Consider the following 14,481-nt stretch of genomic DNA (forward strand, 5'->3'; position numbering starts at 1 on the left):
TTCTGTCTACTGTGAATTAACTTTAGTTAATTAATAAGGATGCATAATGACTCTTATACATTGAAAATAAACACAGTATTTCTTCATTGTGTGAGTCCTCAAGAGTGTTTATACTTTGAAGGTATGGGTGGTGAATCTTCATTTATTACCTTTACAGCATGAGTTCTCTCGTGTTGTCTGAGGTTAAAATATTTACTGAAGGCTTTTCCACATAGGTAACATTTATATGGTTTCTCTCCAGTGTGAATTCTCTTATGCAGTCTAAAGTTATAACTCCTATTGAAGGCTTTACCACATATATTGCATGCATACGGTTTCTCCCCCGTGTGAGTTCTTTCATGTCGTCTAAGGACAGAGGAGTGATTGAAGGTTTTCCCACATAGGTGACATTCATACGGTTTCTCTCCAGTGTGAGTTCTTTCATGCCGCTTAAGGACAGAAGAATCAGTGAAGGCTTTCCAACACAGGTGACATTCATACGGCTTCTCTCCAGTGTGAGTCCTCTCATGTCGTCTAAGGACAGAAGACTCAGTGAAGGCTTTTCCACACAGATGGCACTCATACGGCTTCTCTCCAGTGTGAGTCCTCTCATGTTTTCTAAGGTGAGAACAGTGAGTGAAGGCCTTCCCACACAGGTGACACCCATATGGCTTCTCTCCGTTGTGAGTCCTCTCATGTTGTCTAAGGTAAGAAGCTTTACTGAAAGTCTTCCCACACAGGTGGCATCCATATGGTTTCTCCCCAAAGTGAGTTCTCTCGTGTTGTCTAAGGTCAGAACAATGAACAAAGGCTTTCCCACACAGATCACATTCATTTGGTTTCTCTCTGGTGTGAATCACCTCATGTCGCCTAAGATTATAACTTTTACTGAAGGCTTTGCCACACAGATGACATCCATATAATTTCTCTCCAGTGTGAATCCTTTCATGTTTTCTAAGGTCAGAACAATGAGTGAAGGATTTTCCACAAAGATGACATCTATGTGGTTTCACTCCAGTGTGAATCATCTCATGTCGTCTAAGGTTAGAACTTTTACCAAAGGCTTTCCTACATACATGACATTCAAATGTTTTCTCTCCAGTCTGAGTATTATTGTGTTGTCTATGGGCAGAACCTTGAATAAAGGTAATCCGTCTTTGATGACATTCATATGATTTACTTCTAGAACGAATCTGCTTCTGTATATTAAAGGATGGCAAGTAACTGGTGGCTTTTCCAACATCTTGGCTAATAAAGGGTTTCTTTCCCACTTGAGGTATTACATACTGAGTCAATGGTAAGATTTCAGTAAATTTTTCTCGGAAATTGTTGCATTCCAAAGGATCCTCTTGAGTGTGAGACCTCTGCTTTTTGAAATGAAATGAGAGATTGTTACAAGTTTGCCAAAGTTATTCATTCCTTCCTTTCTCTACATATAAATTCTAGGGTAATCATTCAGTGATGGACTCCAGTTAAAATTCCTTCTATATTTTTAATATTTAATAAACATGAGGTATTACTCTCTTGCAAGCATAGATTTACCTTTTGTAATATCCCAACTGCAGAGATACCTATTTAATTTTAAAGACATTATTATGTTTCAGTGTTTAGGAATATAACCCATAATTACATAACTATCTGTTTATAAGACTATAAACTGTTTATAGTTCTGACTATCGGTTAATCTTTTCTTCCTTAAAACCAGACTAACTAAAACTTTCTCCTATGGAAGTCCATGATCCCAACTTTAGTTAAATCAGGTATGTATGCCAAATTTCCAACTTATTCAAGTCCCAGGTCTTCATCTGGAGGAACATGTTTATGCTTGTGAAGCTTACCACTGCACAACGTAGAGGGGCGCCCTTCTTGCAGGTATGCTGCATAGATAACATTTTCTGTTTTTTCAGATCATCTTCTCTATCTGAAATGACTAGAAAAAAATAAATTACTATAATGGTAATAATGGTATCAGTGGAAGTAAAATGTTGAAGTGACTCAATGCTCATTTGTGTCTGTTTCAAATACTGACACACAGACGGGAAAGAATGTCAAATTAGGGAATACTCTAAACAGAGAAGAAACAGATAACAACTGTCATTCTCAGGACTGAATTATGAGGAAGATAAAATGAATACGGCAAGTTGGGGAAGAAAAGAGAAGATCCTATTCATAGAACAGGACCATGAAAAGGGATGTTTTGTGAATGTTTATTAATTCCAGTGGGTACACAAATTTCACCTGGTGTAAAGCCAAGGACAATGGCAGAAAGCCTTGTGAATAGAGAATTGATGCCTTCAACATATGATAACATCTGAAAAATGTTTCCCCATGACACTGTCTAAATTTTAAAAACAGCCTACAATGCAGGAGACCCCAGTTCGATCCCTGGGTCAGAAAGAGCCCCTGAAGAAGGGATAGGCTACCCAACAGTTTTCTTGGGCTTCCATGGTGGCTCAGACAGTAAAGAATTCACCTGCAATGTGGAAGACTTGGGTTCGATCCCTGGGTTGGGAAGATTCCCTGGAGAAGGGATCGGCTACCTACTTCAGTATTCTTGCCTGGAGAATTCCATGGACAGAGGAGCTTGGCAGGCTACAATCCATGGGGCCACCCAGAGTCAGACATGACTGAGCAACTTTCACTTGATTCCTTAGGGCCTATTCACTCACTGACCAGGCTCCTCCTCCTATTGCAGTACAGGTTCTTGGAGCTCACCTGGACTCCGACTTTGTAGGAAGCCTAACTCTTCTTTTGAAAGTTGCTCTCCTTGCTCCAAATGGGAAATCACATCTGATTTGTAAAGCTGATTACCTGTTGGTAGGAGAAAGATATGCGGATTTTGAGTTCCATGCTCATAACAGTGCATGATCACAGAGCAGACTAGTGAGGAAGAACACAATAACCTCTAAAGGTCAGAACAGAGTAGATTATGTTGAAAACAACATGTACAGGCTTTGACTAGCAAAATGATGACTCTTCAACTTGTTCCCAAAGACATTAAGGACCTATCACTGCTAACGCCCATGCCCAAGTTCAAAGACAGATTATGGAATCTTCAATATTTTCATTTCACAGTGCTTTAATACTATATCCCCAAAGAATCCAATACATACAACTTCCACCAGAAAAATCTAAGTTCTATGTGGAAAACAATATATCTATTATTTTTAACACTGTGATCTGATCAAACCACAGTCCTTGCTGTAAAATAAATTTTAAGAAATCAACACATTTGTTTACCCATACAAAAATAGTGAGTTCCCACCACTGCCTGAGCATCAGACTGAGTAGCAACAAAGACCCAAAGTTGTGTAAGGAAGGTTACAGTGTAGTGGGATCGACAAACTATATCTAAGTAGTGACATGAGTGAAAGTCACTCAGTCATGCGGAGAAGGCACTGGCACCCCACGCCAGTACTCTTGCCTGGAAAATCCCATGGATGGAGAAGCTTAGTAGGCTGCAGTTCATGGGTTTGCTAAGAGTCGGACATGACTGAGCGACTTCACTTTTTCACTTTCATGCATTGGAAAAGGAAATGGCAACCCACTCCAGTGTTCTTGCATGGAGAATCCCAGGGATGGGAGAGCCTGGTGGGCTGCAGTCTATGGGGTTGCATAGAGTCAGACACGACTGAAGCGACTTAGCAGCAGCAGCAGCACTCAGTCATGTCTGACTCTTTGTGACCCCATGGACTATACAGTCCATGGAATTCTCCAGGCTGATACTGGAGTTGGTAGCCTTTCCCTTCTCCAGAGATCTTCCCAACTCAGGGATCAAACCCAGGTCTCCTGCATTGCAGGTGGATTCTTTACCAGGGGAGCCACCGGGGAAGCCCCCCAAAACATAAGAACTAAAGAAAATCTTGATAAGGTAGTTGTGAGAGTTATGATGAAGAGTCAAAGCAGAATCTGGAGTGAGAAATGGGAAAGTTTTCCTCCATCCTTGTTGAATGAGCACATATATACATCATTAAAGAGTAACTGACTAACCAACTGAGGCCAGATGACTGATGTTCTCCAGCATCACATCTCTGAACAGCTTTCTCTGGGAGGTGTCCAGGAGGGCCCACTCTTCCTGGGTGAAGTCCACAGCTACATCTTCGAAGGTCACTGATTCCTAAAACATCACAGACATCGTTTTAGACACGGCCATCTCTGCCAGGGGAGGACAGTACAGGTATAAGGCACTAAGGAAATGGCAGCTGAGTGTACAGAATCTCAAACAGTATTTTGGGTCCAATCAAATCATTCTCATTGTTGACATGAACCTCTGACTTTCAGACAAACCTACGAAGACCACACACTCTGAATACAGAAAACTTCATAAAAAGACAATGCAAGGTATGGTGTAACAAACTGTGGAGATTTCCCAATAGATTTGTAATTACAACTTCCAAATCATGATTATAAAATTTCCACTTGAAAACTGAACAGTCTTCAATTCAATTTCAAGTAAATCTAAGACTCATCACAAGGGATAACATATCCATGATATGCCCCTTTTAAAACACGACCGTGGTTAGATTATTCCTCTACATGGCCTCAGTTTCTTCATCAGTGAAATGGTTTTTAATAACCTGTCATCAGTTCTGAAAGATCTAATGACTTAATGTGTGAAGTGCTAACTATCTAGCAGCCAATTCTTAAATATAACTTTTAGGTTTATTATTCAGGAAATGGCAGAGAATACTGAAGCAACATCCAGAATTCTGCCTAACTGACTAGCATTCATACAGGTCTTGGAATCAGCAGGTACAACCTTTCATCTTACAAAGCTGAGGTGTTTGCTATTAAGGGTAAATGAGTCAGCAGCTCACATCACAGGTCTGAGACTTCTGCACAGAAGGACAGTCTTATCCTGACCCCTCCTATATCTGAGGTCTCCCTTTCTCAATTATCCAGGGACCTCCAAATATCAGTCATTATCGTCCCTTTTGTTTCTTTGTCTTGTCTTTCTACTCAAGTACATCCGAAGCCACCTGATTGCTCTGGCCTCATCCATTCATGGAAAACTTCCTCAGGGTTTAAAGTAGTACTCTACTTCCTATATTCTTTCTTCTGAATCACAGCTCAAATTAAGAAAACACTACTCCTTATATACTGTTTCCAGTTATGAAATGTGAAAAAGCAGAAATTACGAAGAGGGAAAAATTTATGACTTGGGACATTGGTAATAATGAAAATTTAGTTTTCTTTTTTAGAAGATTTTGAAAAGCACAAATATATTTTATCAAAATTTTAAGACGTTTAAATTTGAAAAAAATGTAAGTTAATGACTCCTCATTGCCTTCTCCTGCATAATCCTTTGTTTTCTCTCAGCACTGGCCAGCACTCCCTTAGTGCCTGTAACACTGGACTTACCAATGCCATCTGTGGAAACATCTGCCTCTCCAGTGGGTGTGTTGCAATGTTTTCCTCCTTACTCATCTCCACTGCCTGTATCCACCTCAATCCTAAGCCCATCACAGTTAATAAAATGGTTATAATAACAATCTTTTTTTTTTGCCAAGTGGGCCGGGAGATGGTGATGGACAGGGAGGCCTGGCGTGCTGCGTTTCATGGGGTCGCAAAGAGTCGGACACGACTGAGCGACTGAACTGAACTGAACTGGGCCATGGGCTGCATAAAGAAAAGAAAACCTCTCATCTCTTCTTGAATACATGGCATTAATAAAGACTGGAATATCTTACTATAATGTTGGGAAGGAATGACCATTTGATGAGTCCTTGACCCAACATGACCATTCCAGAATTCTGGGGAACTTAACGAAGCTCAGATCCTCGAACAACCTCTCAAGTGCACTTAGAACATGTGTGCCGGTAGAAGAATTATGTCCATACACTGGCAATAGGGCTTCCCAGAAGGCCCAGTGGTGAAGAATCCATTTGCTAATGTGGGAGACTCGGGTTGGACCCGAGTCAGGAGGATCCCCTGGAGAAGGAAATGGCAACCCACTCCAGAATTCTTGCCTGGGAAATCCCATGGACAGAGGAGCTTGGTGGGCTACAGCCCATGGGGTTCCAAAGAGCTGGACAAAACTGAGCATATACCCCACTACCAGCACTGGCAATAGAGATTAGAAAGCAATTTCTACTGCTAATTTCAGCAGAAAGAGTAATTTCCTACCCACCTGAGATTCCATTGTAACTAGTTCAGCTGCCAACTGTCTTCTGGGTTTTCACTTACACACAGTCCAAGCAACAGGAAGCAGAGCTGAGGAAGAAGAAAAAAGTCATGAGACTCTTAGCTGCCTGCAATCTCCATATTCACTTGTCATGAAGCCCCAACCCTTCACCTGGAAGTAGCTCCCAGGACAACCAAAAGAAACATGCAGTGTGCTCCACGAGAAATATGGGTAGAGCTCTCCTAGGATCAAAAGTAAGAAGGCATGGCTATTGTTCTTAGTAAAGAAGGCATAAAAGTGAATGTCACTCAGTCGTGTCTGACTCTTTGCAACTCCATGGACTATACAGTCCACGGAATTCTCTAGGCTAGAATACTGGAGTGGGTACCCTAGCCCTTCTCCAGCAGATCTCCCTGACCCAGGAATCAAACCAGGGTCTCCTGCATACCAGGTGGATTCTTTACCAATTGAACTATCAGGGAAGCCCAAAGAAGGTACAAACACCTTCAGTTTAGAGTAGAATGTGGACACCACTGAGTTTGGTGTGCTAATTCACTCACGAAGTGTGTGAAGTGTCCAGTTCCCTCCTAATTCCAAATCACAGGGATCAATGACTCATGCCACGTGTGTCTCCACCTTGAGTAACAACCATGAACTTCTCAGGTTTAATTATTCTTACTTTGTGCACTAGCAGTTTCTCCAGCTCCATTCCAGCCCTCTAGTACCTTGAAACATCCCTGCTTTTCTCAGCCCCTCATGCACTCATCTGGAATCACTCTGTCTCTTCCAGGAATTTCCAGCAACACTAAGTTTTAGATTTCTTCTGCACTTAGTTGTGAACTAAGAGAATTAAGAATATATTTTGACAGGGTTAATTATTTTAGGTACTTATTTCATTCGGAGGAATCAATGGCACCTACTTGCAATGTGTGTGCACGCTCAGTCACGTCCAGCTCTTTGTGACTCCGTGATCTGAAGCCTGCCAGGCTCCTCTGTCCATGGGATTCTCCAGGCAAGAATATTGGAGTGGGTTACCACTTCCTTATCCAGGGGACCTCCCTGACCCAGGGATTGAACCCAACTCTGTTGTGTCTTCTGCCTTGGCAGGCGGTTCTTTACTGCTGCGCCACATGGGAAGTCAAGCTCTTTTGGGGAACATACTTTCCCTAACTTTCTCTAACATCTTAGTCTACAGTCTTCAAAGTAATCTTGTCACTCTAACTCCATATCACTTACCAAGGACTTCTCAAACGATACTGCTGAAGATCTCAAGACTCCACCTTACCTCTTTCCCCTTTTTCTATTTATGTGCATTGCCAGTGTATGCCCACGTATTTACACAGTTGCTTTGATTTCTTCCATTACTTTTTCTAAATTGAAAGTGACAAAACTCATGTTTGAATTCCATTTCTGAGCTTGCCTCTTTTTTTTCCCCCCAAACTAACATATACTAGAAATGAAACACATCTCAGCACATCATCTCCCACTCTCCCCAAATATTACTCTTTACCGAGTCTCTAACCTTTTCAGTGTCTCCACCAGACATCCACGGGCTGACATTCTAGATGCTCTCCCAGAACATCTCAAATACAGTTCAGCATTGCTATGACTTCTACACTGTTCACTAGCACCCTTCATTTCCACTCAAATACATAAACACAACTTGCTACCCCATACTTATTTCCTTCAATCTGTTTGAGTGTCAGGTCCTCAGAGATCCCGTCATTGAATTCCTACCAAAATGAATACTTCACTTTTGGAGAACATGGTCTCCAGTACTCACCAGAACCAAACAGACGGGAAACCCAGCAAAGCCAAATACTCACTGAGGACACTGCCACAACATTCCAGAGTTCAGAGCATCTTTCTCTTTCCATAAAATGCATCATTTTGATGACTTTTCTTTTAATGCTGTTGATAATCTTATCAGTGTTTTAATCCAAAGGACAGTATCTGACTAAGTGGGTCCCAATCAAGATAAAATCAGGAAATTAGGCAGACCCTGTAGATGAAATTAAGGACAACAAATTGTATTCTTTAGTTCTTTCGTCCTCTAAAAGTCTCAAAAGCAAACTTCATGCCTTTTCTCAGACTTCAGTGTTTTATGATTTTGGTTGTTCTGGGCAGCACTGAGAATCTGCAGCAAATGAATCCTTCCTCCTCTTTAGTTTTATTTGTAAGAGGATCTGTAATTTAACAACAATATTCACAGACTGTGGACAGAAGAGTGGTGACTCTACATAAGTGTAAATATTTATGCTGAGTAAATATCTATCCAAAGAGAATATCTTTTGTTTTCACTACCAAGCAAGAAAAAGCTCATTCAGTGTACATCTCTTTAAGTCAGATCTAGTTGTTATCCTAATAACTGAAAAACTCTGCAATCCACAAAATTTAAGGATTTCCAGAATAAATGACTAGTTTCAGGCCTGATTTTTATTGTACACAGAATTTGTTTAACTTTTTAAATTGTAAAATAAAACACACATGTAACATTTATCATCTTAGCCATCTTTAAGTGTATGGTTCAGTGGTGTGAAATACACTCACAGTGTTGTGCAACCATCGTCAATACTCTTCATCTTGTAAAATGGAAACTCTGCACCCGCTAAACAACCGCTCCCCATTCCCTTCCCCTCCCAATGCCTGGAAACCACCATTCTACTTTCCGTCTCTAAACAGGACTTTGTTTTTTTTGGCTGTGCCAAAATAGAAGAAGTATCCTAGAAATCAGTGCAGGTGCTTGAGTCAGAACCCAGAAAAGAGAGAAAAAAAGATGAAATTCAAAAATGGTATCAAAGAGCTGAAATTGTAATGATTTTTGGAAGATATGATTTTGAACAAAAAAATATATATATAAGAATCCATTTTAACTATCATACCTAATAATACTTTTTAAAGTAGACAAATCCAACCTTAATGTACTGAAATCTATGTTTCCTATTTAGGAACATAGTTTAAAATCTAAGTAAACACATGAAAGCCAGTCTCTATGTATAACAGCAAAATATTATGACTCTAACTTCAGATAAATTTGCAAACCCATGCAAAGAAATTTTAAAACTTTTTAAGGACATAAATGTGACATGAACAAAGTCTGCCAAACCAAATTCTTAGACTAGAGGACATGGTGACAAAAAAGTCTGTGACTGCAGAAATGTGGTGCAACTCAAATTGAAAAGTCATTGCAGAATCTGGAAAATGACGTGAGTGTGTGTGTACAGCTGCACCAACTTGCTATACATCCAAAGCAACACTGTAAACCAAGTGCACCCCCAAAAATCATATGCAATATTTCATATAAAAATGAGGAATATCCAAACAGTTGATTTTTGTCTCAGTTTTGATTTGGGATGAGGATATAGCCAAAATAACTGTGAAAAGAAAAAAAAGAAACCCTGGAGATCAGTCAAATTACACCTGAACCTATATTATTTGAAACTTTAAAATAGCTCAAATTAAATACTTGAACAATATTAAACAATATATTAGGACTAAATGAACATAATATTTTATACTATGAAACAGGTGACACCTTACAAAGGGAAAAAAAGCAAAGGCCATGATTTGGTTTCACTGCATCAACATTATCAAAGTGTCTGTGTGTAAGTAACTAAACCATAAATTAGAAAAATAAGTAGGAAAATTCATTCTATATATACAAGTGTATAAAGAATAACATTTACTCAGTCCCTTAAATAATTAGTAAAATGGAAGTTAGGAAAAAAGAGTTGTCATTTTATCCAAATCTACAATTATATACACATATTTAAAACGAATCCTGGTTAAGGTATGAGGGGACAAACAGATGAGGATTTCTTGGCAACTGTGTACTGTGTGTAGGGAGCATGGTGACAAAACCTGTTACGAAATGAAATGTAATGAGCCAACCATCTCTTGGCTCAGCAATGCAACTCCAGCTTACCCAAAGAGGAGAAACACTCGGTATCTGCAGACAAGCAAATTCTTTACAAATCCATGAGCACCAACATCTCCCTGGGACAGGTGGGCTGTGAACAATATTAAAATCCTCTTACTATCAGACATTTTGGGCTGGTTCTGTTTTTAAACAATTACAGAATAAAACATACTGCGTGACGTGGATGGAATGCCACCTGGATTTGTCATGGCTAAGTCTCTAATTACAGGCCAAATAAAAAGATTTATGTTGTTAAGCTTCAGCTACATTGTACAACCAGGCAGAACACTTTCCCCCTCTCCGCAATTTTCTTTCGTCTCGGTCTACATCGCCTCCGGTGCCTATGCAGTCCCCATTGGTGATCTTATTGACCGCATGGTGTCCAGGTCCTGTCTCTAGTCAATGTCTGGGCGTGCAGCATCGCTCATGACGACCCCCAAATGGAACCATGTCCCAAGTCCCATGTCACTGGCTGACAGTGAGATGGAATTGGTCTGGGGATAGGAGAGGCCATAGATGAGTGAGGCAGGTCTTAGGCAGGACATCTGAGACTCAGATTTTAGCATGTCCTAAGAACAGCATTACAGGAACGAGAGGGCAGATCAGTCAACAGATAATATGAGCTCTCCCAGATAAAGACTTACTCCTGACTCCTCATCTTTTCCCTACTCTGAGTGTCTTGCTCAGGCCAGAAGTCACTCCTTAGTGTTGGGAATGTGCCATTCATGTCTTCAAATAACTTCTCCCCTTTCTGGCCACAACCACACATGTAGGGGAGAAATTCAATATTTGGAAAAAATGGTCCTCTACGTCTGCTGAACTATTAGGGAACAGGGCCAATAAACTCCTACATGGGCATCAACAGCTAAGTTTCTCTGCCCCTCTATACTGTAAAGCCCACACATCACACAGCAGATATGGGAAGGCAAGTTGGTACAACCCTCTTTTTCACGCCAATCCTTGTGTCTTCCAGCACCTGCTGAGCACAGCATCCCCAGGTAAGGATGGGAAGAGGTCTCCTCCTCTCCTGTTGCTGAGCTTCCTAGGCTCTTTTTCACTCTCTAACATCCAAAGTACATCATCTTTTCTCCTCCAAGTTCCCTTTCCTGAACCAAGTGCCACCTCCTCCTTGGAGAAATACCTCTGTTCTGTGCTTAATTTAAAAAATCTTGATCTTTCCCTACCAGTTGCCTTTTGACTATGCAAGAATGTGTCCTGGGGCACGTGGAAAGACACATGAACAGGAAAGAGGAACCATTACTGGCCTCACAGGCATGGGGTGGTCCAGGATCATTCTCACTCCTGCCCCTAAAGATTCCAGATCTCACTTCATTTTCCTGAGCAAGTGCAAGTTGTCTTTCATGGTTGTAATCATCTTGATTAAAACCATTTAATTTCTATTTTCCACAATAGATATCAAAATATACAATTCTATGAATATATAAAAAGTATAACATTAAGAACACTTTTAAATAATGGCATTGGGAAACACAAACATTCAGGTATGGAAATAGCTCTGAGTAAAGTACTCATCATGAACAAATGAGATCTGTGAGAACAAGTTCTAGAATCATCCAGCCTATTGTTCAGTATTTGCAAAACAAACAAAAAAATAAAGGAAATTTGAAGGGAGCATATACTTAGTTGAAAACTGTAGCTCACAGACCAATACATTAAAAACTCACATACAGAAGAAAGAATGCTGTTGAACACTGGAATACTTTTAGTACACAATAATGACAAGAAAAGGACCGAGGTCTCATGATCTGAATCTGACACAATACACTTAATTTGGAAAATTTTAGAGGATGAGATGGTTGGATGGCATCACCGATTCAATGGACATGAGTCTGTGTAAACTCGGGGAGTTGGTGATGGACAGGGAGGCCTGGCGTGCTGCGATTCATGGGGTTGCAAAGAGTCGGAGACAACTTACCAACTGAACTGAACTGAACTGAATGAATTTGGAATCTATCCTTCTCTCCCCAAACAGCTACTGCTGGTGAAAGTCCCCTCCTCCATTCTGTCCTTGGCCATCTCCATATTAATCTCCTTTTTGTCTGTTTTCATGTACCATAATGCCTCTTACGGCTTCCCTGGTGGCTTAGCTGGTAAAGAATCTGCTTGCAATGCGGGAGACCTGGGTTTGATCCCTGTGTTGGGAAGATCCCCTGGAGAAGGGAAAGGTTACCCACTCCAGTACTCTGGCCTGGAGAATCCCAGGGATTGTAGTCCATGGGGTCGCAAAGAGTCGGACACGACTGAGCGACTTTCACACCTCACACACAATGCTTCTTATTCAGTCACTTCCCTTTTTTTTACCGGTATTTTGTCTCTCCAGTCCCACTGCACCCACCTCCCTCCCTCCTCTATCTCACTTTTCAAGTCCTCACTCTCCTTTACTCCTTCCGTCTCCCGGTTCAGTCTCGGCCTGCCCGCCTCACTCGACACCCACGGAACGGAGCAAAGGTGCTCTGCCCAGGAGGACACTGTCCCATGAGGGAGCGGTACCCGCGCCGGCAGAGGATAGGGCTTGGGACAGAAGGTCACGGGGCGTCACTGGACAGGGCCGATGCCCTCGCCCAGGGGGTCAGGGGCCTTACTGAGGCGGTGACCGCGGAGGGGAGCCAGCGGCGGGGCCGGGCCGCTTCTGGAGGAGACGCGGGTCTGCGGATTCCCGGAGCCGCGGGAGGGCGCGGAGTCCCGGGCGGCTCCGAGAGGCACCGAGGGCGAGAGCGCACGTTGCGAGTGGGGCCCTGACACAGCGTGGGTCGGGGCGGGACCCCGTGAAGAGACCGAAGGCCGGAAGGTCGGATCGGGATGGCCTCGGATCCGGAAACGGATGCGACTCGAACCCGGCAGCGGAGCTCCGGGCATCGCGAGTCTCAGGGCGCCCCGGGCCAGCGGCGCGAGAGCGGGTCTGTGACGTCGGCAGGGACTCGGGCCCCGGCGTGAAGGAAGGGGTAGGGCGGGGCCGAGGCGCGCGAGACGTGCCCAGGACCGCACTCACCCGGGGGGCCGGGCCCTCCCGACACCCGCTTCCGGGTCCGCGGGCACTTACGTACGGGGAGCGGGGCCGTAGGGGGAGGTGGGGCCGGGGTGGGGCGGAGCCTCGGAAGGCCTCGCCCAGGGTGGGCGTGTCCTGAGCGCAGAGGGCGGCTGGAGCGGCTGGAGCGGCTGGAGCGGCTGGAGCGGCGTGGGGCGTGTCCTCCCGGTGGACATTGTGGGCGCGGCCGGAGCACCCCCCTGCCCTCCGCCGATTCCCGCTCGGCCGGTTCCGGGTCACACATCTCAGTCTCAGCCTTTGGCTGTGTGGGCGCTGGAGCTGCTTCCTCCTAGTTTCGGGATAAGAGTTCCGAGCAACTCCAGGTCGGAGCTGACAGTTGTGAGGCCTTTCCTAGTGAATTCTGGAATGTTTCCCTGTTCAGTTCAGTTCAGTTCAGTCGCTCAGTCGTGTCTGACTCTTTGCGACCCCATGAATCGCAGCGCACCAGGCCTCCCTGTCCATCACCAACTCCCAGAGTTCACTCAGACTCGCGTCCATCGAGTCCGTGATGCCATCCAGCTATCTCATCCTGGATCGTCCCCTTCTCCTGCCCCCAATCCCTCCCAGCATCAAAGTCTTTTCCAATGAGTCAACTCTTCACATGAGGTGGCCAAAGTACTGGAGCTTCAGCTTTAGTATCATTCCTTCCAAAGAAATCCCAGGGTTGATCTCCTTCAGAATGGACTGGTTGGATCTCCTTGCAGTCCAAAGGACTCTCAAGAGTCTTCTCCAACACCACAGTTCAAAAGCATCAATTCTTCAGCGCTCTGCCTTCTTCACAGTCCAACTCTCACATCCATACATGACCACAGGAAAAACCATAGCCTTGACTAGACGGACCTTAGTCGGCAAAGTAATGTCTCTGCTCTTGAATATACTATCTAGGTTGGTCATAACTTTTCCAAGGAGTAAGTGTCTTTTATTTCATGGCTGCAGTCACCATCTGCAGTGATTTTGGAGCCCCCAAAAATAAAGTCTGACACTGTTTCTACTGTTTCCCCATCTATTTCCCATGAAGTGATGGGACCGGATGCCATGATCTTAGTTGTCTGAATGTTGAGCTTTAAGCCAACTTTTTCACTCTCCTCTTTCACTTCCATCAAGAGGCTTTTTAGCTCCTCTTCAATTTCTGCCATAAGGGTGGTGTCATCTGCATATCTGAGGTGATTGATATTTCTCCCGGCAATCTTGATTCCAGCTTGTGTTTCTTCCAGTCCAGCGTTTCTCATGATGTACTCTGCATAGAAGTTAAATAAGCAGGGTGACAATATCCAGCCTTGACGCACTCCTTTTCCTATTTGGAACCAGTCTGTTGTTCCATGTCCAGTTTAAGTGTTGCTTCGTGACCTGCATACAGATTTCTCAAGAGGCAGGTGAGGTGGTCTGATATTCCCTTCTCTTTCAGAATTTCCC

General features: G+C 43.3%; 1 protein-coding gene across 1 annotated transcript; it reads right to left on the reverse strand.

Moving 5' to 3' along the window:
• Nucleotides 1-12,844, reverse strand: LOC105605100 (zinc finger protein 596). Its single transcript, XM_060406756.1, is given in 8 exon segments — nt 1-168; nt 171-1,346; nt 1,818-1,909; nt 2,695-2,790; nt 3,970-4,096; nt 6,110-8,105; nt 10,029-10,113; nt 12,626-12,844. Coding segments are annotated over 6 exon segments (1,533 nt in total). The 5' UTR covers nt 6,122-8,105; nt 10,029-10,113; nt 12,626-12,844; the 3' UTR covers nt 1-138.
• Nucleotides 12,845-14,481: the final 1,637 nt, after the last annotated feature.

Source organism: Ovis aries, chromosome 1, assembly GCF_016772045.2.
Source record: "Ovis aries strain OAR_USU_Benz2616 breed Rambouillet chromosome 1, ARS-UI_Ramb_v3.0, whole genome shotgun sequence".
NCBI classification, from domain to species: Eukaryota; Metazoa; Chordata; class Mammalia; order Artiodactyla; family Bovidae; genus Ovis; species Ovis aries.